Consider the following 24672-nt stretch of genomic DNA (forward strand, 5'->3'; position numbering starts at 1 on the left):
AATGCTCGACTTGCTACAATGGAAAGGGAAGTTTTCGAAATCGCGGGTGACGTCAATGGAATTCCCCGTATCACTCGATTTATTCTCCGCGCATTTCATCGTACTGTTTAGTGTATTTGCGCATTTATATTTTCTGTCCTCTCAAAATTCACTGAGGGGTTGTTTAGTTTTTGTCTCTTTTTGCATGTTTTCCTGGTGTTCAGTGATAATGACTGACTGTATTCAGTTTATTTCAAAGTAACCTATCTTTCCACCGCTCTTGATTCCGCTGTGAATTAGACGTGGTGTGTGGAATGGGAAGGACGGGGTAAACACACCCACAATATTCAGTTTAGATAATTAAAGTTGGACTAAAACGATCGATGTGCAATATTACCGATAACTGCAAGAAATTTGACCAGCGTGAATTGAAACAAAGATAAGAGCCAGTTCCAATGAGCACCCTCTTCTGCTCTGTGAAAGTTGTCATGTCGCAGATACTACAGTCTTTCAGCACCTCGTCGTTGTTGTGTTTATAGTTTCGATTTGTCCTTAAGCACGGTGGAGTTTTCCACTGTATCACCCAACTGTTTATACGATTATTTGATTTTTTGTATTGGCTATAAACTGTCTGTAACGCACGGTCACGTCGGGTTTTAAGATTGTTGTATTTGTGAGCTTTGGACTGGATGATACCGGAAGTCGAGCTATCCGAACATTAAAATCGAAACTTAATGCTACAGACTTCAACGTGAAGAATGAGGTAAGGGAATTTTGTGTTTAGTTTAAGCCAATTTATAATTCATATAGGCTATGTTTGTAAATAAAGAACGCCTTGTTTGATCTATATTGTTGTAGTAAACTGACAGTGATGTTGTCATGTGTTTGTTATTTATTTTTCCTGTAAAGAAAGTGTCCATATCAAGGCTTTAGAAATGACTGACATTGCTCATCTCTCTCTCTCTCTCTCTCTCTCTCTCTCTTTCAGTGAGTGCTGCTGATGTTCTTCCTGTAGCCCACTCTCCTGCCATGGCCACTGCAGGACTTTTACCTCTGATGTCAGAGAATGGGAGAGAGGGATGGAGTGATGGTGGAGGAGACCAAGTGGAGGATGAGTTTGCGTGTGTGGGGGCATTACGGGGCACCCTGGTTTCCTTCCACCCCTCCGTGGAGAGAATATTTGGGGTGTCATTTAGGATTGGGAGAGAGGAAGATGCTGAGCTATCACATAATGGACAGATCTGGCTCAAACTTAGAGGAGTGAGGAAGAATGTACTGGCTGCCAAAGTAAGACATAAACTGTCCTTTAATAATAATATCTTGGGTAAACTTGGCTTAAACTTTGTCATTTGCAGTAATTTACACAATAGATCTTGCCTGGTCGCCCCAGACTGGTTGTGCCAAGACGAAAAGTTGACGAATAGCATAACCAGTCTGGGGCGACCAGGCAACATTAGGTCAGTGTTGCCAATGTTATTCATCCATTTTCTTAAGGAATGTTGCTATGTATCAGTATTTAAACTCTATATTTCTCTCATTCAGCATTTTGTTAGAGGTGTTGTGAACCAGGAAGAGCAGCAGGAGGTTCCGTACCCAGAGGTCCTACACTGTGTGTTCTGTGGAGCCAGAGGGTTGTTCATGGATTGCCTCATCAAAAACACTTTTGCTCATATTGTGGTAAGAATGGAAGGAGTTTAAAGGTACTCCCTGGGATGTGACGTCACCCCTGTGAAAACTGAGCAACTTTCATGACATATATTGTAGTGACAAAGAGAACGAGAACATCCACTCCTTTCACTGCCCTCCTACATTAGATGGCCGAGCGCATGCCCCAATCGCATTCAACTCGACATGATCCATTCTCTAGTCTGTTCCATCTCCATTTTCTTTGGCAGCGTCATATCCCAGAGTCTACCTTTAAATGTTCAAATAGAAAGGCTGTCATGTGGGTAGATAGATGGGCTGAAAAAAGGAAGGTTCTATCCAATGGCATTAAGGGAGGTTATCTGTAGAAGTTGTCTCTCTTTGTGGGTTGGTTGAATTATAACCTTTATCCTTCATCTTCCCTCACACAGGTGGGCTCCCCAGGTTTCCTGCTCATCTCAGGGTTGACCGAGCCAGTAGTGAGGGCCTACTCCCTCATCACAGACCTGGTGGAGAGGTATGAGGGCACCCAGGGATGCCGCACAGAGGCTGGGGACAGAGGAGCAGGCGAGTCCCTGGATTCCCGTCGGGCCTTCAAGTCCTTGGTGGAAAACTGGGAGGACAGGCACACTCTGGACCTGCTGGTTCTACCGGGGTCAGTGAAGGAGACCCTGCTGGATCTGGTGAGGGAGTCTGGGCTGGGCTCGAACCCGGGCCATGGGGACACTGAGAGCCAGAGATTATGGGAGACTCAATCAGACGTGGAGAGGCTAACACTTCTGGATAATAGAGTAGGGGAAACCAGGCAAGTTCATGGAATACCCACCTCAGCTGACAAACCTCTGGAAAATTCCACCCACCACCAGGAGGACCCTGATGCTCGCTTGCAGAATAATGAACCGTTTGGATCCCCCGGTGTACAGGGGAGAGATGGGACAAGGGAAGGGACAGGGAGAGACACTGCATCTCCAGATCCCTTCCTCCGCTTTTTTCCCCCTATAGTGGACTTTCGGGGGAAGGCAGAGGGGGCAGAGGCGGGGCGGGAGTGTTCCCCGCAGGAGGTGGGAGAAGAGGAACAGCAGGAGAAAGTAGAAGAAGAAGAAGAAGAAGAAGAAGAGGAGGGAGAGGGAGAGGGAGAGGGAGGTGAGCTGTTGTTGTCCGTAGGCAGCAGGGTGGAGTTTGGGCTCCTGCTGAAGTTCTTCACGGCAATGGGCTACGACGAGGGCGTGGTCAGGAGGGTTCTGGCCCGGACTGGGCCCAGAGAGGCATCTCAGTTACTGGATCTGGTCCAACAGGAACAGGACCTGTACGGGAGGGAGAAGAACCTCAACCACAACAGGCCCAGTGAGACGGAGCACATAGAGGGAGAGGGAGAGGAACGGAGAGACGAAGGTACCGAAGGAGGGGTACGATGTGGAGTGAGGGGTAGAGAAGGGCACAGAGAGGAAGAGGAATGGAGAGACGAAGGATTACAAGTTAAGAAAAGTGCAACAGGTAGAGGGGTGGGAGTGGGAGTGAAAGAAGGTGTGGTAAAGGGAGAGATGGCTGGAGAAGAGCAGAGAATGGGAGGAGGGGAGAGAAGACGGGAGGACACCCTGGGTGAGGGTTCAGATGATGGGGGCCAGGAGAGAGGCAAGGAGGACTTTGTCCTTGGGGTGTTGTTGAGGGCAGCAGCCAGCTGTGGCTACACAGAGGAGAAGGTAGCAGAGGTGTACAGCATGCAGCCTGAGCTCTCCACCCGCCTGCTACTCCTAGAGCTGCAGAGAGAGGGCGCCAGAGAGACAGACACCCAGGCAGCAGAGAGGGGGATGGAAGGACCAATGGAGGTGGATGAGGTCGTCCTCGAGGTACTGAGGGAGGCGGGAAAAAGGGAGGCAGTGGCCCAGCCATTTACTACAGCAGGTAAGAGAGGAGAAAAGAAGAGTCTGAAAGGGAAGAGTGAAAGAAAAACAGATGAGGAAGGAGGAGTGAAGGTGCCAAACCAAACCACAGATGGACACATTGTCCAACTGGATCCAGCTCAATGGAATGTGAAGAAACACTTTCAGCCTTTCCCAACCCAACCCTCCCCTCACCAGTTTCCTCCCCAGATAGACCCACAGCTCCCTCAACTGAACACCCCCCACCAAACCAACCCTCCTTTGGTAAGAGGACCCCCGCAGCCCACCTACCCTGTCACACTACCCTCTCAGACCACCAACCACCTCACACGGCATCCCCACCCAACATTACCTCCCACACTAACCCCCCAGCTTACCTACCCCCAGACACTAGCCCCCCAGACTACTTTCACCCCCATACTGCTCCCTGCCCTCACCACGAATAACCCCTCAGCCACCAGAACCAAAGACAGACGGGGTTTCTCAGCCCATTTAGCAGGGGCTATGGTCACGGGAGAGCAACGCTTCCTGGAGGGTCTGCAGACACCATTTGACCTCAAGCTGAACGACCAACCAGGAGACGAGGGGCTGCGTATGGTGATCATCGATGGCAGCAACGTTGCCATGAGGTGATAGAACGATACGCCGGACACTCCGATGAAACACACGACAATCCACTGTTCCTCATTTTTAAAACTTGTCAGAAAATATATTAAATTACCCCAATACTAGTAATATTTGATGAGGTTTTGTACCACCTCTCTCCCACTAGTCACGGCCTTGGCCACTTCTTCTCTTGTCGTGGGATCGCTCTGGCCGTCCAGCACTTCTGGACCGAAGGTCATCGGCGCATCAGCATTTTCCTACCGCAGTGGAGGCAGAAGAGAGACCCCAGGATCAAAGGTAACACTTTCTGGAGGCCTAGGCTATAGGATCATTCTAAAAATGATGCCCTTTCTCAGAGTGTATATTTCAGTGTATGTGTGTGCATGCCAGATTGAGTGTGTGTGCCAGGGGAGGCTCGTGGAGGTAGAAATCGGAGGACGGGCTCATTGTAATGCATGAAACATGTGTTTGATGCCATTCCTCATTCCATTCCTCGCATTACAATGAGCCAATCCCCCACCAGTCTCCCCTGGTGTGTGCATGCTCTGTGTTGTAAATCAGAGTTGTGTGGGTGTGTGTGTTTCAGAGCAGCACTTCCTGACAGAGCTGCAGAACCTGGGTCTGCTCTCCTACACCCCCTCCAGGGAGGTGCAGGGCAAGAGGATCAACTCTTACGACGACAGGTTGGCTCCTCTCCTTCTGGCTAACACTTTCATTAACGCACTGCTTATAAACTGCTTATAAATGTTATTACATGGTTCATAATAATACATGCAAGTCTTGTTGTTTATTGTTTATATTTGATATATGATCACAGGTAATAGGTGGTTTATACATAAATACGTTTCTGTTCACATGTGAGTTTCACTTCTCATTTAACTACATGGAAATGCAGTTATGATAAATGACTTGTTTGATGAAAGAGACAAGGAGAAATACTTTGAACGGACTGTGTGATAACATCCCCTCATTCCTCTCCTTGCTCTCCACCTTCCCATCCATCTCTTTGCCAGGTTCATGCTGCAGCTGGCCCAGAAGACGGATGGAGTGATCGTGACGAATGACAACCTGAGAGACCTCCTGGTTGAGTCCCATGTATTCAAAGACATCATCAAGAAGAGGTAGAGAAAGACAGAAATATAGGGAGGGATGCAGAGGAGACAAAGTATTTTTTTTTAAAACCTGAGGTACTGATTTACCTTGCCTTGCGTGCAGAGTTGGCACTTTGGGACAATTCCATTGGTCCCATTGAGCCTAACAATCTACACCAAGAACACCATCAGTATTTCAAATGCTGGTCTGTTAAGCCCAACGTTAGATTTGAACCAACAACCTTCTTCTAGTAAAGTGCTATTTCCCTAAGCGCCTTTCTACTCTGCTGATTACCCAGACTTCTCCAGTACACCTTTGTTGGGGATCACTTCATGGTGCCTGATGATCCGCTGGGCCGAGGAGGACCACACCTGGATGACTTCCTACGCTCCCAGCACAGGTACCACACGCACACCCACACGCACACCCACACACACACAGACACACACAGACACACACACACACACACACACAGACACACAGACATGCATTCCCTATATCTCTTTACATCTCTCTGATATGAATATAGTGTAAAATTACCTCCTAATAACACATTACCTCTCTCTCTCACATTATCTCTCACATTACCCCCCCCCCCCCCCCCCCTCTCTCTCTCTCTCTCTCTCTCTCTCTCTCAGGCCTCCTGTCCCAGGCAGTCACACGTTTGCGGGCGTGGCTTCCTCCTTGCCCTCCTCCAGAGCTCCACGGGCCCACACAGAGCTCCTGCAGTTCCGTGACTGGACACCAGGGGTCCCTGTGGATTCTGACGATTCTGACCGGGGCCAAGGGAGAGGGAGAAGGAGGGGGCAGGGTAGGGCAGGCCATATGGCCATTGGACAGGGACAGGGGGTAGAGAGGAGTGCCGAAGAGACTGCCAGGTTAAGGGAGAGCCTGTCCCAGGTGTTCCCGGGACAGGATAGCATGGTCACTCTGGTGCTTCAGTGCAACCCCACAGTGACTGACATCAACTCACTGTCCCACTTCATCCTGGAGCAGCAGAGGGAGAGCGAGCAGGGAGCTGCAGACTGAGGGTTAGGCTCTGATATTTTCCTTTCATGTTGTCCTTTCCAGCACTGTTACAGCAACTATGCTGGATGCCTCACCATGCCAGCCAAGTACAGCTCGGGTCAGCTTGGCTCAGCTCTTTGGTGTAAATCAGAGTTGAGAGATGAGGTGGAGAGGAAAGAGAGAAAAGAGTAGAAAGCAATCCAGAGACCAACAAATATACAGTGCCCTCCAAAAATATTGGAAAGAGGAAGCATTTTGTCTTCTTTTAGCTCTATACTCAAACAGTTTGTATTTTAAATCAAACAGTTACTATGAGGGTGAGTAGAGATTAGCTTTAATTCAATGTTTTATTTTTTCAGATTGGTTTCACCATTTAGAAATTACAACCCTTTTTATACATAGTCCCCCTATTTCAGGGCACCAAAAGTATTGGCGTTTCTGGTTAGTCAGGCGTGTTTCGTCACATCATTTGTGCAGGCATAAGAGAGCATAAGAGTGTCTCGTATTGATTCCAGGCTTTGCATTTGCCTTTGGAGTTTGCTATTGGTGTCCCTCAACATGAGGACCAAAAAGACGTCAATGAAAGTAGGAAGCCAATATGAGGCTGAAATATCATAAAAATCTATCAGAAACATAGCCAAAACCTTAGACTTACCAAAATCAACAGTTTGTAATATCATAAAAAAATATAGAAAGCACTGGTGAGCTCAGCAGTCACAAATGGGCTGGTAGGCCAAGGAAGACTTTTACAGCGGATGACCGAAAAATGCTCACCATATTTAAGAAAAAATAAAATACAACTGTCCCACAGATCAGGAACACTCTCCAGGGGAAAGGCGTGAATGTGTCAGAGACTACCATCCACAGAATACGTCACCAGCTGAACTACAGAGGCTTCACTGCAAGGTGGAAAACGGTCTTGTGGACAGATAAGATGAAAATTTTGCATTTAATTTCCTGATGATTTTAGGCAAAAATGGGGCATCTGGTGGGGTTAATGGGTCGCAGACTTCAGGTAGTTACTTTATTTGGACATTATATAATTGTTTTCAATATATTGTACTTTCTAAATGGTGAACCCAATCTGAAAAAAACAACAACACTGAGCTGATAAAGCTGAGAATCTCTACTTTGACCCCATAGTCATTGTTGATTTCAAATCCAAACTGTATAGTGGGCCAAATCTGAACTGTGATCAGTGTGTGGGTGCATTTTGCATGAATCATGCAAATTAGTTAGTGGGAGATTAGTGCAATACTTGGTGTAACGTGTGCAGATCTCTACTTAGGATTCAGTCTTATATGCAAAACTCACACTTTCTTACTTTCTATGCAATCTCTATTTTTAGTATGTTGTGTATAGAGGTCTAAATGTATTTTATTTAAATGTCAGCTTGATAAGTTCTAGACAGTTTAACTGTGTATTTTTTATTGTTTTTATCAGATGTATTGTTTAACACAGGACCAAAAATCTAACATTTGAGGTACATCTTTCATGCAAATTTTAAAAAATGTAATAAATTGTTGATTTTCAAAACGTCCTGGTTTTTATATAGTACTGTTGAAACACAGAAATGAGGCAGTCCCAATAAGGCAGTCTTGATTGATATGAATTCTGTAATTGATTATTGATGTTTCTTAGCAGAAACTGTCCCCATTCTGTCACATTACTGAGTCTACATTTAGATACAAGTCTATCTATTTTGTATCTTCAAGTGGAAATGAGAGTTATACCAGTCCAATTAAATATTTAATCAGATCCACCTTTCATCGAACTGATATGCATAGAATACTTACAGCTGAGCAGTTTGCCTAATACTGTAGCTTCGATATGGAGTAAGTTTATTTTTAATATCTTTGCCTGAGCATCGAGTTCCAGTCTCGTTCTGCTAAACCATTAGCATTCTATTCACTCAGTAGCTGCCTTACCATGGCTACCATTTGACGATGCAAAGTAAAACAAAGTTCTACAACATTATAATGCTTGTAGATGACACTGTACATTCCAAAATGAAATTGAAACATCACTGCCCTCCTGAAAAGATGCAGATGAAGAGAGTGACCTTAGAGTGACAGTCGTTTCACTAGTACTCAACTGTCAGTTGATGTTGTTTGAAGAATACAAGGAGTATTTATAAAGTGATGGACTGGAGCATGCTAATCATGTTTTTATTTGGTTAGTATCTTTGCAACCATTTTTTATGTTTGATTTGAGCAATTTGAATATTAATGTTTGCGATCAGGTAGATATCAGATACAGTACTTTGAAACAAAAAAGTAAATTTAAATTAAACATTTAAGACTGGAATCATTTTCACAGGGCTCTTGACCTCTACATGCCTCCCTCATCCGTACCACTTTGTGAACATGAAGAAGACCTGGACTGAAGCACAGAGCTACTGCAGAGAGAAGTTTACTGACCTGGCCACCGTAGACAACATAGAAGAGATGAATAGGTTGATTAAAACTGTAGGCAGCAGTTATAATGGAGATGTCTGGATAGGGCTGGAGAAAGGGAACTCTAAGAGGTGACAGTGGTCTCTGGCAGACAGAGATTTCTATGAATAGGGAGAGAATGGGTTTGAGAATTGGGATACGGGTCAACCTTACAACAACATGAATAGTAGTGAAGATTGTATGCTTCCTTCTGGAAAATGGCATTTATTAATACACAGGACAAGATGTTATAATCCCTTGTGCCATGATCCAAGGTAAAACAGATGTAGAAGGCCAAATCAAACCAACAAAGCGAGTGATATATCCACCATTCGATGCAACACCATAGCAAACATCAGGCTACGCCGTCATAGGTCTACGGAGTCATTCCTCAGGTGGTACCATTCACCGGTTACCTACTCTAGCCAACTGAGGTAAGCAGCATGTCATTGGGGTTATCAAGTGGGCACCTTCTGTCACCGGTGTTTCGTTAAGTTAGGCCCACGACACCTCGAGAAGGCTTAACTGTGTAGTCCAGCGTCCTGGAAACACCCCCCTCAACACCACTACCTCAATACTATCTTTAACTTAAACCCTACAACCAACCTATCAGCCTACCCACCCCATCAGTGTGTGTGTGTGATGCCCTATCTAGGGTAAATGTTTTCTGTAAGGTAAGGGAACGGTGTATGTGGGGGCCTAAATAGTGTGTGCATGTGTTTATGTTTATGTCTTTATATAAGTGTAGATGCAGGGATTCAAACCCTAATTTAGGGTAGAGGGAAGGGTTAGAGGTGGGGAAGCCCCCGGGTGGATACGGTCCCGGATTAGGGAAAGGAGGGGTGAGTGTGCCCTTTATTTATGTTGTGGGGGAATGTTTGTGTCCGTGCAACTTCATGGCTAGCCTACACTGGCTAGCAGTACTAACCCCCCCCACCACACTATGACACGATATCCTCTCATAAATATAGCCAAACAATGGCAGTACAAAACCCCTCACCACCACAATATGACACGATGCCTTCTCATTAATATAGCCAAACAATGCCAAGCTATGCTACCTCATGCTCTAGTCAAGTCGCTGTTGCATCTTACCTTTAACGGGAACCCCAGCTACTGATCTTCCGCCTCAGCCACAGCCACTGGCTAGCGCTCTCCGCTGCTACCGACATATTCTTTATCGCCAGTTTCAATTCTCGTCCGCGAATACCCAGCTCCGCATAATGAAAAATGCACTAAAAGAGGGATTTCAATGTGCTACCACAGTAGGTGAAGTAGGCATTTCCTGACGAGAATACAAAATGCCAAACACTATTTAAATGATTGACAAGATTGCAGTCAATTTCATTTAAATTGTTTTTCAGTACAAGAAGTAAATAGAGGAACATGTGGATTTTGCAACTCAACAATTAACTGCATATCAAATTTATGAATTGACAAGAATTGAAAATATGATTAACTGACTCCAACCCTGCTTGTCACAATAGGGCCAACAAGGTATTTCACTAAACTGTGTGTAACCCTTGAGAAAATGACCTGGAGAGATGCTCCGAGCTACTGCAGGGAGCACCACACAGACCTGCCCAGTGTGAGGAACCAGGCTGAGAACCAGGAGATACAGGCGATGGTACTAGCGGGAGAGGTGGTCTGGATTGGCCTATTGAGAGACTCCTGGAGGTGGTCGGACCAGAGTAACTCCTCATTCAGATGTTGGAAGATGACAGAACCAGATAACAGCCTTAGGAGTGAGAAGTGTGCTGCAACAGAGTTCCATTTCTCATTTAGCCGTCCACCAATTTCTACCTCCACCAGCCTCCCCTGTTTATCAGCTATCTATTCCTGAGCAGTAGGCTTTTGATGTGGGGTCATTGTTGAATTATAGAATATCTCCTACCATTATCTTTGACTTTACGTAAGACATATCGGTAGCATCTTTACAATGTACATATGGAGATAACATACAGTGCATTCGGAAAGTATTCAGACCCCTTCACTTTTGTCACATTTTTTTCCCTCATCAATTGATACACAATACCCCATAATGACAAAGCCAAAACAGGTTTTTAGAAATGTTAGCTAATTTATTAAAAGTAAAAAAACTGAAATATCACATTTACATAAGTATTCAGACCCTTTACTCAGTACTTTGTTGAAGCACCTTTGGCATCGATTACAGCCTCAAGTCTTCTTGGGTATGACGCTACAAGCCCATTTTTCTCTTCAGATCCTCTCAAGCTCTGTCAGGTTGGATGGGGAGCGTCGGTGCACAGCTATTTTAGGTCTCTCCAGAGATGTTCGATTGGGTTCAAGTCCAGGCTCTGGCTGGGCCACTCAAGGACATTCAGAGACTTGTCCTGAAGCCACTCCTGAATTTTGTCTTGGCTGTGTGCTTAGGGCCATTGTCCTGTTGGAAGGTGAACCTTCGCCCCAGTCTGAGGTCCTGAGCATTCTTGAGCACTTTATCAGGAACACTATACTAATACTGGGTATATATATTTATTGGGTACACCCAATAAATTGGGTACACCTTGCTAGTACTGGGTTGGACCCCCTTTTGTACCCCATATGCTTCAAGGTTCGACATGTTGTGCGTTCAGAGATGGTCTTCTGCATACCTTGGTTGTAACAAGTGGTTATTTGAGTATATATATATATATATATATATATCTGTGTATCTCTAAGTGCCCTAAATGAAGGGGCAAGAAATGAAGAGTGAGAGTAAAGTCAAGGTGTACCCAATAAAGTGGCCGGTCAGTGTATATATATATACACTGACCGGCTACTTTATATATATATCTGTGTATCTCTAAGTGCCCCAAATGAAGGGGCAAGAAATGAAGAGTGAGAGTAAAGCTGACCCCAGTGGACTCCCGGCTGAACCTTAATGATCCTACTGTACTGAAGGCCAACTTACAGAGGGTGAGTCTCACCCATGATAAAATCTTTCCTCATATGAAAACAAATCTAAAGTATCTTTAGTTTTAGCTTGTGTGGATGTTGACAATATATGGTAATGCAGACTATTGCATTCATTCAGTGTTTGGGTAACCATGAGGCTGGTTCTGTTCGTCAGATAAAGGGGACACTGAGGGAGAAGGGTCTGCCAGAGGACATCAAGCTGACATGGAGAGAACAAAAGGTCTTGGAAAGAATTAATGGTTACTATATGTAATTACCTGAGAAATTCATGACCCACCTGACCTATAACATTATCAACATGTAATTCACATGTAATTCACATGTAATTCACAGCTTATCCTCAAGACGGCACTGGATGTGCCTCCACACTCTTGTCACTTTTAACTTTAACTTTGCTTATATGATTGGAATCCTTTTATGAACATTGTTAAAAGATATGTATCAACACGTTTTGAGTGCTATTTTGTCCTTGTGGTGCTGCGGGATGGAACTACAAGTACATGTCAATAATTCCTCAGGTCCCTAACTATATGGAACTTGAGCTAGGTGCGTTTCCTAAATAGATAAATAGAAATATAGTCAAGAAATTACCTGATTGGACAGACAGGGGCACACCTCCCCACACCCATGAGCATATAAAAGCCTTTTTTGCTAAAGTTTATGATCGTTAAACTAAGGACTGTGTGGTCTAATGATATAAGAAATGTATTAACATGTAAATAATTATCAAAGGTTCTGTAATGTCCATATGATATTTAATCTCCACATGATATGTCAAAAGTAGGATTGCTTAAAACATTTTTTTTATGTATTTGATTCAACCTTTATTTATCCAGTTTAGTCTCACTGAAATAAAATCTATTTTTCAAGAGAACCTTTTTCAAATAAAAATATAAAATGAAAATCGACATGAACTGTTGCTGTTGTCTACCACAAATCATATCTCTCTTGTTCAGAAGGCATTATTGCAAAACATTTCAAAATGTTAACCTTGAATACAGTTTATTTATCCTATATTCAACCAATGGCAGTTTTGCTTCATATTGCCAATGGCAGTTTAAGTGCATCTTTCAAAACGTTATCGTGAGTGTAGTTTCTTTATCGACAGCTGATGTCAGTAGGCCTCTATATTTTTCTTATTGCAACAAATTGTAGTGCATTATATCTGCTCATAAGAAATGTGTGTTTAGATATTTGTTTAAATATGTTATATGTCATCTGTGTAGACTAAACTGTTAAATGTGCTATCAATAAAGATTTTTCCTTTGATTATTTTTACTTTGTGAGTTATTTTGCACAAAGTAACTGTAACTGCCTGTAGACTTACTTCATATGATTACGTAGATTAGGCCATTCTTTTCATACCATAAATGTCGACCTATATTTGACTAATACAAATGACATTACCCTGATGATTCTATTGTCAGTTCCACATTTGTTGCATTCAATTATGTCTTGTAAACTTAGATTTAGAAGAGACTTTACATGACCTACAATCGTTAGCTGTCAGAAGCATTGATGGTTATAGGGTTATCTTGTCAATCACGGGCGCCTATTCCATTCTATTCTATTCTAGGGCTGCTGCTGATCTAGGACCGGTAAATCAAGTTTGGGCGCGAGGGGAAAAAGAACCACAAACTATTTCAAGAACATTCCTAAACAATAAGCAACATACACGCATGCGCGAGCACAGAGAGAGACAGGGCGAGTGAGAGAGAGAGAGCGATGAGTAAAACTTGCTCTGTCGTCATCAGATAAAATAGATGAGAGATTAGATTAGAAGTGTCGGCTGAAAATTATACTGTTATAATTTTCAGATTAAATCAACATGTAGCAAAACCGACAATGGGCGCATCTTTTCAAGATTTGATCCCAGTGTGAATAAAATAGTAAATTGACATGAAAGTGGATACTCCTTGACTCAGCAAGTGATCATCTTTCACCTGTAGGCCGGTGAGTTCAATCAAAGTTTATTAGTTCAATATATTTGTCTTATTTTGGATTGTCTTCTCTTGTCTGGATGAGGTGGTCTAGATATGCTGATATGTTATGACTGATGGGCTCTCTCTCTCTCTTTCTCTCTCTCTCTCTCTCTCTCTCTCTCTCTCTCTCTCTCTCTCTCTCTCTCTCTCTCTCTCTCTCTCTGTGTGTGTGTGTGTGTGTGTGTGTGTGTGTGTGTTTGCATTTGCATGCATTTGCTTGCACGCACACACACTGTCCGGTTTGTTTGAACTATGGTAATTCAAGTGTCTGCTCTGACTGAAGCTTGCCCCCCCTCTCTCTCTCTTTTCCTTTCAATTATGTTTACCTCAGGTTATTTGCATAGCTGGCCCGCAGCCTTTCCTCTGAAACATACACACGCACATGCACACACACACACACACACACACACACACACAGACAGACAGACACACACACACACACACACACACATACACACACACACACACACACACACACACACACACACACACACACACACACACACATACACACACACACACCATGAGATTACGATGAGATTCTACTTTAACGAGATTTTAATGAAAATGAGAGTTAAAGTCCTATGTGTTGGTGGGTGTAGGGGTTGAATTAGAGAGATAAGGAAGGAAAGACCTAAAGGTTAGAGAAGATGGAGGAGAACAGCAGATAAAGGTCATAAACGTAGGGGAGGTAAATGAGGGATGTATGTCTGAGCACTAGTGCAACAGAGAGCAAAACAGAAGGAGAGATACAGAAAGGAGAAAGAGAGACCAGTCATTATACAGCACTTTCAAAGAGAAGAGGACAAGGTACAGTATTGTTAAGAGAGTTTTCATCCTACATCAATGGATTTCATAACAGCCTGCCTTTGTGTTTTGTCACTAAGTGCTAAGATCTTTGTATCGAATCAAAAGCACTTTGTAACAGGCTGAAGCTGTCTATCTGATGACAAACAAGACACGAGGAAGGAGATACTGTATCCTTGTAGATTTATGTAATCTATTGATTACATGCTATTTGTAATCTTGTATTTTATTATTTGTTCATTGGCAGTCATAACTGGCAATTTTCTTAATTTTCTATTGGTTTGGTTTGAGTTTTTTGTTTTGTTTCATTTTGTTTTGCATATGTAAAAACAGAGAGTGAGGAAAAATACATGACAAGTGAAATATATACTGTACATACTGTAAATGCATATTACTTTGAGAGTCACTCTGTGTGGTGAGAAGGAAATATGATTTTGAAGGTGGGATGGGTGGGGAGAAAGAGAGAGAAAGAAAAACAGAGAGAGAGAGAGAAGAGAGAAAGAGAGAAGGAATAGATGCAAGGAGAGAGAGAGCAGAGAGAGAGAGAAAAGGAAGAAAAGAAAAGATGCAAGGAGAGAGAAGGGAGAGAGAAATGAAGAGAAGAGAAGTTTAATGACATGGTAATTGGCTGGTGCCTGGGTGCGTCACTGGAGAGCATCTGAGGAGTCAGATGTACTGTAGTGGGAAGAACAGCAGCCAGTAGAACCTGTTTCTACACAATGGGGAAATGACTGGGAAATGTGTGTCACTATCAAACTGGCATTAACTATACAGAGAGAGAGGGCCGTGATTAGCAGTTTTGGTTTTATTGAGGAACGGGGAGGCTGTGTTGATAGGACAATAATGGTGGTAAGTGTTATTTAACTTAATGTTGAGGCCGATATGGTTTTGGTAACTTTGAAGTCCTTTTCTAGGCTAACACTGAACCCACAAAGTAAGCCTTGTTCAAATTTCTGTTTTTGACACAGAGAGAGATTTGCAATACAAACTCCTGGTAGCGTTTACCAGTGGAGGCTGGTCGAGACAGATATCGGAGGACAGTCTCATTGTAACAAAGTGTGTTTGATACCATTCTTAATTCCATCTCTATCTGTTTTTGACAGTGAACCACCCCTCCCTAATTACATGGACATACAGTTATCCAAGGACACTGAAAACAACACAAGGCATTTTGCAGGAGTGCGGTGAGGGCCTCCAGTAACTCTATTCCACGCAGTGCCTTTGCCCTGTGTCCTTGGGACTCATACTTCTGAGCAACTGAATTCAAACTGTGTTTCAGCAAGTTGTTTATTTCACTTTTTATTTGTTATTTATTTATTTATTTATTCTAACTAACTCTGGGATGCCAAGCATTGAGGAGACTATGATATCTAACTGAGAGACAGAAAAGTAGACTTTAGTCTCAGGCAGAGAAACAGACAGACAGACAGACATTCACACAGACAGACAGACAGACAGACAGACAGACAGACAGACAGACAGACAGACACAGTGAAACACATCTGACACATTTAGCCACCATGCAGGACGACCCTCAGGGATATCTGGTGGTTGGGGGAGCCAGAGGTGAGGACTTCCAGAGGACTGGGGATGGGTGTGTTGGTGGGGGAGAGAGGAGCAGGCGTGTGAACACTGGCCTGGAGCTGACAGATATCAGCAGTACAACAGACGACACTCAGGAACGTCAATGTCCCATCACAAACGGATTAGATAACTGTGACATCAGCACCCAAGGGAATGACATCAGAGTGCAGAGTGTGGACGCCACAACGCACAGCGGTGACATCACATGCCGCGCCAGAGATGACGTTGGCATAGGTTACGAGAATGGGTCAGCACAAGATGAGCCAAGGATCTACATAGTGGTGGGCGTAGCTAAGACAGAACTAGCCCCGGAACCTCTCAAGGCCCAATCCTCTTTCAGAGAATCTCAGCTGACTCCACCCTCTGTGGACACTACAATCAAAACTCTCTCTGTTAGCTCAGCATTCACTGTGCTTGCTGAGGATAGCACTGAAGTCACCACAGACACAGATAAAACTAAACCCAGCACCGACTCTTGTAATGGTATCACTATACCAAGCACCCGCACTTTTGATGATAGCCACAAACTCAATGAGGACTCTTCTGACAAAAAGAGCACTGACTATGCCAATGACAGAAGCACTGAACTTCATGTAAACTCCACAACCCTCTGCAGCCTCCACAACAACACCCCATCTGACATCCCATCCAATGGCAACACAGAGACTTGTGTCCCTCTCGCTCAATCAGAGCATGGCGCTGAAGGCGTGTGGGATGACAATGCCCCTCCAGACCTGAGGGAGGTTGAGGACCCCCCACCCAGACGGCCCTCCATCAGGAGTGTTGGGGAGGGGGTGTGTTGCTGCTACAGGGCTGTACACAGGGCATTCCTACATTGCCTGGAGGAGACCCCTGCCATGCTGCCTGGGCTGCTGCTGACCATGTCCTTCTGTGTGGCCATCATCATTCTCATCCCCACCACAGGCCGGGTGAGAGACTGCAGAGACAGGTGTGTGTGTGTGTGTGTGTGTGTGTGTGTGTGTGTGTGTGTGTGTGTGTGTGTGTGTGTGTGTGTGTGTGTGTGTGTGTGTGTGTGTGTGTGTGTGTGTGTGTGTGTGTGCGTGGCTGGGGGGGTATGTTTTGATATAGTGTTCTATTTGTATCTCTCTTCCCTTGTGACCATGTCTTCCCTTGTTCTCCCCCCCCCATCCCTCTCTCTCGCTTTCCTCTTCTCTTTCTCTACCCCCTCCCTCGCTCTCTCTCTCCTTCTCTCTCTGTCTCTCTTTCTCCCCCCCCTCTCCAGAGTATCAGTATACATGTTGGAGCCCTGGCGGTGGTGTGTGTGGTGCTGTGCTTGAGTGCCGCCCTGCTAGTGTGTCTGCCTTGGCTGGCCGTGGTCAGGCGCTGCGGAGGAGCGCTGTCACTCAGCCTCTGGGGGGCGCTCTATATCATTGCCATTGTCTTCACCTTCACAGGGGGACCCGTCTCTGCATGGGAACAGGTCAGACACACCAGGGGTGAGGGGATGGGGGGGTGGGGAAGAATGGGGGTGGGGGTTAGATGAAGGAGTGGGAGCAAAAGGGGGAAGGAGGTCTGTCTTTTGCCTTGACACAAATGGACTTGCCTCAGATGCAAAAATGGCCTGCCTATCTAGTAAATCTCTCTCTCCATCCCCCCTCCCTCTCTCCCTCCCTCTGCAGGTAGCATTCTTCCTCTTCCTCTCTCTCTCTGTGTACACGGTGCTGCCTCTCTCCCTGTCCTGGGCCCTCATGGTGGGGATAGGGACCAGTGTCTCACACATCATCATCATCAGTGTGTACGTCCCTGTCACCAGCCCAAACACACCTGACCTGGCTGTGCAGGTAACACACACACACACACACACACACACACACACACACACACACACACACACACACAAGCAGGCATGCACACAAACACACACACAAAAAATACAAACACATCAATACACAGTTTTACACACACACACACACAAACAGAAACAAATACGCCTTTAGAGAGACACAGTTATACATACTCTCATCTGTGCAGTTACACGCCAAGTTATGCTGCAAATGGAAAGGTCATAGGCAAACACTTGCAAATGAGTGACAGGCAGAGAAAGAATGCAGTACAGTACAGTACTCACACATTTGCATCTTCTGAAGCACAGTGACCATATTCAAATCTGCCTGGGCCTTTAGCACCTCAACACAAAATGGTGTTTTGAATAGTGAAGTCATGCACTGCACTGCACTGCTGTACTGTACTGTGTCATTCTTGGTCAGATGTAGGGGTGTTGTACACTGAGCAGTGGAAAGATAGTATAACAAGTATAGCAGTATTTCATAGTGTTTCTAAATTATACTTGATCCCACTAATCTCTCACTGCGCTCTTAACCCCTCTCTCTCTTTATTTTCTGTCTCTTCCCCCCCCCCCGCCCCCCATCCCACCCCCCATCCCCCAGCTGGTGGCCAACGCAGTGTTGTTTATGTGTGTTAACTGCGTGGGGGTGTTCCACCTGTGGCTGACTGAGCATGCTCACAGGAAGTCCAGTAAGAAGAAGGAGGAGTTCAGTGCCCTCCGCTGCCGTAAAGGGATACAGAAACACCAGCAGGTAGAATACAGTACTCACATGAGTTAACACCAGGTAGCTTCAGGTAACAATGGTCAGGTAACAACGGTCATGTAACAACGGTCATGTAACAACGGTCATGTAACAACGGTCATGTAACAACGGTCAGGTAGCATCAGTCAGGTAATAACGGTCAGGTAGCAATGATCAGGTAACAACGGTCAGGTAACAACGGTCAGGTCACAACGGTCAGGTAACAACAGTCAGGTAACAGCGGTCAGGTAGCATCAGTCAGTTAGGGTCTCAATGGTAGGTGCCCATACAGCTTGGATTCAGGTAGTTAAGCTGCCACTGTCCAATATGTCGATAGCTCATTACCTGAGCAGTGGGAACAACCCAGCAAGAAGAGATAGAGTAAAGACAAGATGGAGAATATTCCTTTAAAGTAAACAACCCAGGGGAATGGATGACTGTTATCCCGGAGACACACAGGTCATCGTAGGGGGTTTCTTTTTTTTTTTTGTTCAGTATGTTTTTAGGGCATTTCTGCTTTATTGGGATAGAGACAGTAGAGTTTGACAGGAAGGATGGAAGAGAGAGGAGGGATGACATGCAAGACGTGTCGAGGGTCAGAATCAAACCAGGAACCTTGCAATTATGTGGTATGCGCAGTAGTGTGCTACGCCACTAAGCACCCGTCGTAGGGAGTTTCTATGGAAGAAGCCTGCCTGCTTTTATGACCTGGCTTCAAATAGCTACTTTATATGTCAATAGTTCAATAATTCAATCAATGTACACTCCCACTCTCTCTCTCTCTCTCACTCTCTCTCTCTCATTCTCTCTCTCTCTGTCTCTCACACCCCCTCCCCTTGGCAACAGGAGCACCTCCTCCTGTCTGTGTTGCCAAGGTATATCGCCATGGAGCTGAAGACGGAGGTGATAAAGCGCCTGTCACAGAACAGGGTGAACCAACACAACTTCCACAGCCTCTATATACGCCAACACAAAAACGTTAGGTAGGACAACACACACAAGGACAACACACACACACACACACACACACACACACACACACACACACACACACACACACACACACACACACTCATACAATTAAACAAGAACAACACACAGAGCGTCTGTTGCACATCATCTGTCAAAGGCATCAGATATCAGGTTGATATCATACAGTAGATGTATAGTTGTTGTGTAATACTCTCTCTGTACAGTATGTATGTACTCTGACATGTAGGTACAATTTAAAATTCCACATTAGTTTAGTGTTAAGCACCTGATCAGCCAGAGGAGGATGGGTGGACTCCCCCTGGAGTCTTGTTCCTCTCAAGGTTTCTTCCAGGGAGTTTTTCCTTGCCACTTTGCCCAATATTTTTCTCTCCTCTGGGGAGATTTTTCCTTGGCTTACTTTTAGGGGTCTATGGTTTGGTGTTAGATCATATTGTTTGTATTGTATTTATTGTTAATATTATTTTTGTTGTGAAGCACTTTGTGACATTTCTATGTAAAATGTGCAAAACAAATACATTTGATTGATTGGCATGAAGACTGCATGCCCGTCTGTCTCTGCAGTATTCTGTATGCTGACATCGTGGGCTTCACCAAGCTGGCCAGCACATGTTCTCCAGAGGAACTGGTGGGCGTGCTCAATAAGCTCTTTGGAAGGTTCGATGACATCGCTGTGGTGAGAGTTCCGTCCCCTCAGCCTGACCATTCTTGAACCGTAGCTTTATCCCCACAACTTTACTTTTCTACCCCACCTCTGTATCATGTGACATTGCCTCAGTGGATGGTCAGCTAGATATAGTATATTCTCTCAGTCCTGTGATCTGTATGGTGTATAGTGCAAAGTATTTATGGAGACAATTTGACATACGCTAACTAATCTCTCTCTCTCTCTCTCTCTCTCTCTCTCTCTCTCTCTCTCTCTCTCTCTCTCTCTCTCTCTCTCTCTCCATCTCCCCTGTGTAGAAAAATGAGTGTTTGCGTATTAAGATCCTGGGGGACTGTTACTACTGCGTGTCTGGGCTGCCTGAACCCATTCCTACACACGCTAGGAACTGTGTTCAGATGGGCCTGGACATGTGCACTGCCATCAAGTCAGTCTCTCTATCATATATACTACCTGTAGAAAATTCCTGATCTGTCAGTCGACTGTCCATCATTGAAATCAATTACTTCTTTGTATGCATTTTCTCTTGATAAGTTATCATCAATATCAATCACTTCTGATTCATATTTTCTGTTCCTGCTGTATTTTGTCTCGGTAGTAAACTACGGGAAGCCACAGGGGTGGAGATCAGCATGCGAGTGGGCGTGCACTCAGGCAACGTTCTCTGTGGAGTGATTGGCTTACAGAAGTGGCAGTATGATGTCTGGTCACATGACGTGACCTTAGCCAATCATATGGAGTCTGGGGGCCTGGCAGGGTAAGCGAGCAGCTGTGTTTGTAGTAAAGTTATTAATGTGTAATAAGCTACTATTAATGTATTATTATATGTTATTAATGTATTCATAACTTATTAAGTACATGTTATAAACTGATTTGAATGTGTAATAACCAACATGTGCTCAGAGCTTGTATGTGTCTCTAATGATGGTTTGAATTGCAAGCTGGCTCACTGTGATCATGATTATAGCTGACTGTGTCATTGTGGAAGATTAACCTGGGTAGTGGATAGCAATGGAGGCCGGTAGAGGCAGGAATCGGAGTACAGGCTCATTGTAATGCATGGAACGGAATAAGGAATGGTATATGGAACGGAATGAGGAATTATATTCCTTTCCATGCATTACAATGAGCCCATCCTCCGATTTCTGCCTCCACCAGCCTCCACTGGTGGATGGGTAGCTGGATAGTAACCTTGGGTTAGTATTTCTGAGGGATATCTTGTGTGTCTCCAGTGTTTCTCATGAATAATTCCTCCACAGGCGAGTCCACATAACAGAGGAAACTCTGGGCCACCTAGATGGGGCGTACCAAGTGCAGGATGCTGACGGGGGGAGCCGGGACGCTCTTCTACAGGGCAGGAAAACATACTTGGTGATTGACCCCCATAAGGATGATATCACTTCCAAGAAGCCAGAGGTGTGTGTGTGTGTGTGTGTGTGTGTGTGTGTGTGTGTGTGTTTCCATGTCCTCCTTTGTTTTTCAGTGTTCCTCTATCTGTGTATTAAGATGCAGTTAATTAATATAGTAAAAAACGCAAAGCAGTAATGTGTGTGTGTGTGTGTGTGTGTGTGTGTGTGTGTGTGTGTGTGTGTGCGTGCGTGCGTGCGTGCGTGCGTGTGTGTGTGCGCGTGTGTGTGTGTGTGTGTGTGTGTGTGTTTCAGGCCTACACTCTAACCATCAGTGGGCGTAAGCAGAGAGCCTCTGTGAGGATGTCTCAGTACCTGCAGTCCTGGGAGACCATCAGTCCCTTCTCTAAACTCAGCAACCCCGAGGCCACACCCACCACGCCGCCAACCATCTTCACCAGCACTGCTTCCAACCAATCACAGCTGTCCACAGTAAGTAGAATCAAAATCAGAACACTTTATTGCCATACAACAATGGTGCTAAGAAGTCTTGGTCTTCCAAACAAAAAACAGTACCTCCCCAAGCCCCTCCTGCCCACACCATGTCTTTAGTAATCTCTCTCATTAATCATTGTATGCATTGCTCAAGGTAGCAACTACCTCCACCAGCCTCCCCTGCCATACAGTAAGTGTTGGCTAAGTGGGTGTGTGTTTGCTTGCAGGAGAGACCACTCACACAGACTGATCCCAACAGGTAGGTCCAACAAATTCGATTCCTTTATTCCTGTCCATTTAATCTATTTATTCCAATCAATTAACATTTTTTCCTATCAATTTCGTTTCTTCATTTCCTATTGAATTCAACTATTCCTTTACTGTTGCTTTGTGTGTTTAAATAAAGATGAAGTAAAGTTTATTGAATGAATCAAAGATTTTCTTTCTTAATACCAGTCAGGTGCTGGGTGATGGCTTGAGAGGGTCACTGGACACCATAGACGCTGCAGGGTGAGTTCTCATGATAGGGCAGAAATATCATCCACAACACCACGGGCTGCAGCATAACTTTATGTTGACCTCTAACCTCCTTTCCTCTCCTCTCTTCTCCTCTCCTCTTCTCTTCTCTCCTCTCCTTTTCTCTTCTCCTCTCCTCTCTGTTCTTCTATCTATCACTCAGGAGAAGAGCAAAGAAGCTGAACTGTCTGATCCTGCTATTCAATGACCTGAAGTTGGAGAAGAAGGTAGTCGTTTTTGTATTTTTTTGTATTTTTTTTTATTCTGTCTGGTTTTTAGAAAGTGTATACATATATATGTGATGTCTATGTTTTCTATGTGTTACAGTTCCGTCTGTCTGAAGTGAAAGGTCTACACCAGTCACTGGGCTGTCTGGCTCTCATCTTCGTAGCTGTGTTTACGGTCCAAATGCTCATCTCTCAAAAGTGAGCGTACTGTAACATCACACACACATAAAGAGAAAGAGAGAGAGAGAGTGAGAGAGAGAGGCAGAGAGAGAGAGAGAGAGAGAGAGAGAGAGAGGCAGAGAGAGAGAGAGAGACACACACACACACACACACACACACACACACAGACACACAGATACACACACACACACACACTCACACACACACACATACACACACTAAAGGATGAAGTGAGTTATGAGAAAGATATGTAACTGAGACGGTATTTATTGAACATACAGATTAAATGTGGGTAATCATTTCCCTGTTGCCCTCTGTCCCTGTCAGGAACTTTGCTCTGGCTGTGTCATACGGGGTCACCTTCCCTGTTCTGGTCCTTCTCCTCGCAGTCACCTCCACAGGTTACCTGGAGGTAAAGCATGTCTGAAAGCCCGGATGAACTAAATCCAGAGCAGAAAATGCAAGTGTTTGTATGTTTGCTTCTATAGTTTTGTTGTCTGTGTGTTTCAGAGGTGGCGTTCCAAGATGCCCCTCAGTGTGCAGTGGGTCTCAGAGCTGTCGCACAGTGTGTCCAGCAGGGTGGTGCTACGACTCCTCCTGGTCTGCTTCTGTCTGCTTGTCACTCTGCTCATGGCCATACTCAACTTTGTGAGTCGGACACATGCAAACGCATGCACGCACACACACAAACACACACACACGCAGGCACGCACACAGGCACACACACACACAAACACACACACACACACACACACACACACACACACACACACACACACACACACACACACACACACTATTATTTCCTTGAGATAATATCACTGATCTGACAAGATAAGATGAATGAGATCAACAACAATTTGGTAATCCAGCTTACTTTCCCTTATCCAATAACATACAAAACATTAACCTGGAAGAAAGGATACACTTCATAATAATTTTCTGGTTGAAAGGGGACAGAATTATACCAACTTCACCCACCTTGCACTCCTCCTGTGCAGAGGGATTGGTCAGGCCTGCGGCAGCCATGTAGGTGCTGCCGATGGTCTTAATCTTCTCCACAGAACAAAACTTTGGCTTGATGAGGAGCTGGACGACAGAGAGAGAGAGAGAGAGAGAGAGAGAGAGAGAAGCACATAAACAGTGAAAGGAAAGTGGGTTAGTGGTGGAAATATTCTTAAATGGTCATCAGCATTTAGAATGAACAGGTAAAGAGTGATAGAACAGTGGTGATGCTTTTGTACCTCATCAAAGTCGGAGATGATCTCGTTGAGGAAGCGCAGACACTCCAGGCCGTCTCGGTTCTCACTGCTCTCACTGTAGAACTCTTTAAACTGGGGCACCGAGGCGAACATTGATCTACATATCACTTTCTGATCCCCAGTTCTTCATTCCTGGGAACAACTGCACCACCATCTCCTACAACAGAACAGACCTGGAGGCCCTGAACCTGTACACGGTCCCTGTGAGTACTTTGTCAATCATGCAATGAATGAATGAATAAATGAATCAATGAATCAATCAATCAATCAATCAATCACCCTTCTCTCTATTCCCCTCTGTCTGAGCAGTATTACCTGTACTGCTGCCTGTTGGCCATGCTGGGTGTGGTGGTGTTTGTGAGGGTGTGTATGTCGGTCAAGGTGCTGCACCTCACTGTTGCTGTGGTGGTGTACCTCGCCCTCTTCCTCCACGTCTACGCCCCCCGCTCCGACTGCTACATGGCCCTGCTCTACAACGACAGCAAGTACGACTGGATAACACATATT

At 44.8% G+C, this 24672-nt stretch overlaps 3 protein-coding genes across 3 annotated transcripts in view; all 3 read left to right on the forward strand.

The window, feature by feature from the left end:
- Window positions 1-124: 124 nt before the first annotated feature.
- Window positions 125-7747, forward strand: khnyn (KH and NYN domain containing). The gene is made up of 10 exons (XM_083680396.1): window positions 125-742; window positions 968-1266; window positions 1522-1656; window positions 2055-4132; window positions 4276-4406; window positions 4696-4792; window positions 5123-5230; window positions 5500-5601; window positions 5840-6232; window positions 7021-7747. The coding sequence occupies exons 2-9, from the start codon at window positions 1009-1011 to the stop codon at window positions 6228-6230; spliced, it is 3300 nt and encodes a 1099-aa protein (XP_083536522.1). The 5' UTR covers window positions 125-742; window positions 968-1008; the 3' UTR covers window positions 6231-6232; window positions 7021-7747.
- Window positions 7748-8503: 756 nt separating this feature from the next.
- On the forward strand, window positions 8504-10487 carry LOC310806591 (C-type lectin lectoxin-Thr1-like; the record flags this gene model as incomplete). Its single annotated transcript, XM_083672747.1, has 2 exons — window positions 8504-8736; window positions 10187-10487. Coding segments are annotated over 2 exons (534 nt in total), but the record flags the coding sequence as incomplete, so codon positions are not given.
- A 4265-nt stretch (window positions 10488-14752) lies between these two features.
- The window catches only part of LOC310814133 (adenylate cyclase type 2), a 14239-nt gene continuing 4319 nt past the window's right edge, over window positions 14753-24672 (forward strand). Inside the window, exons 1-19 of the mRNA XM_083683431.1 lie at window positions 14753-15201; window positions 15456-16865; window positions 17180-17377; window positions 17577-17738; window positions 18345-18494; window positions 19332-19468; window positions 20040-20151; window positions 20439-20566; window positions 20738-20896; window positions 21399-21555; window positions 21801-21977; window positions 22208-22239; window positions 22437-22490; window positions 22660-22723; window positions 22824-22921; window positions 23231-23315; window positions 23414-23551; window positions 24288-24368; window positions 24475-24650. Coding sequence (XP_083539557.1) covers window positions 15873-16865; window positions 17180-17377; window positions 17577-17738; window positions 18345-18494; window positions 19332-19468; window positions 20040-20151; window positions 20439-20566; window positions 20738-20896; window positions 21399-21555; window positions 21801-21977; window positions 22208-22239; window positions 22437-22490; window positions 22660-22723; window positions 22824-22921; window positions 23231-23315; window positions 23414-23551; window positions 24288-24368; window positions 24475-24650 — 3101 coding nt within the window. The 5' untranslated portion in view covers window positions 14753-15201; window positions 15456-15872. The remainder of the gene's footprint in view (window positions 15202-15455; window positions 16866-17179; window positions 17378-17576; window positions 17739-18344; window positions 18495-19331; window positions 19469-20039; window positions 20152-20438; window positions 20567-20737; window positions 20897-21398; window positions 21556-21800; window positions 21978-22207; window positions 22240-22436; window positions 22491-22659; window positions 22724-22823; window positions 22922-23230; window positions 23316-23413; window positions 23552-24287; window positions 24369-24474; window positions 24651-24672) is intronic.

Source organism: Argentina silus (assembly GCF_951799395.1).
Source record: "Argentina silus genome assembly, chromosome: 1".
In the NCBI taxonomy this organism is placed as follows: Eukaryota; Metazoa; Chordata; class Actinopteri; order Argentiniformes; family Argentinidae; genus Argentina; species Argentina silus.

What these genes read in the sequence shown, in the direction of transcription:
- khnyn (XM_083680396.1), top strand. Translation starts at nt 1,009, where the DNA reads ATGGCCACTGCAGGACTTTTACCTCTGATGTCAGAGAATGGGAGAGAG. An exon ending in AGAATGTACTGGCTGCCAAA is followed by an intron (nt 1,267 to 1,521) that starts GTAAGACATAAA and finishes TCTCTCATTCAG; the next exon opens with CATTTTGTTAGAGGTGTTGT. An exon ending in GAGAGACCCCAGGATCAAAG is followed by an intron (nt 4,407 to 4,695) that starts GTAACACTTTCT and finishes TGTGTGTTTCAG; the next exon opens with AGCAGCACTTCCTGACAGAG.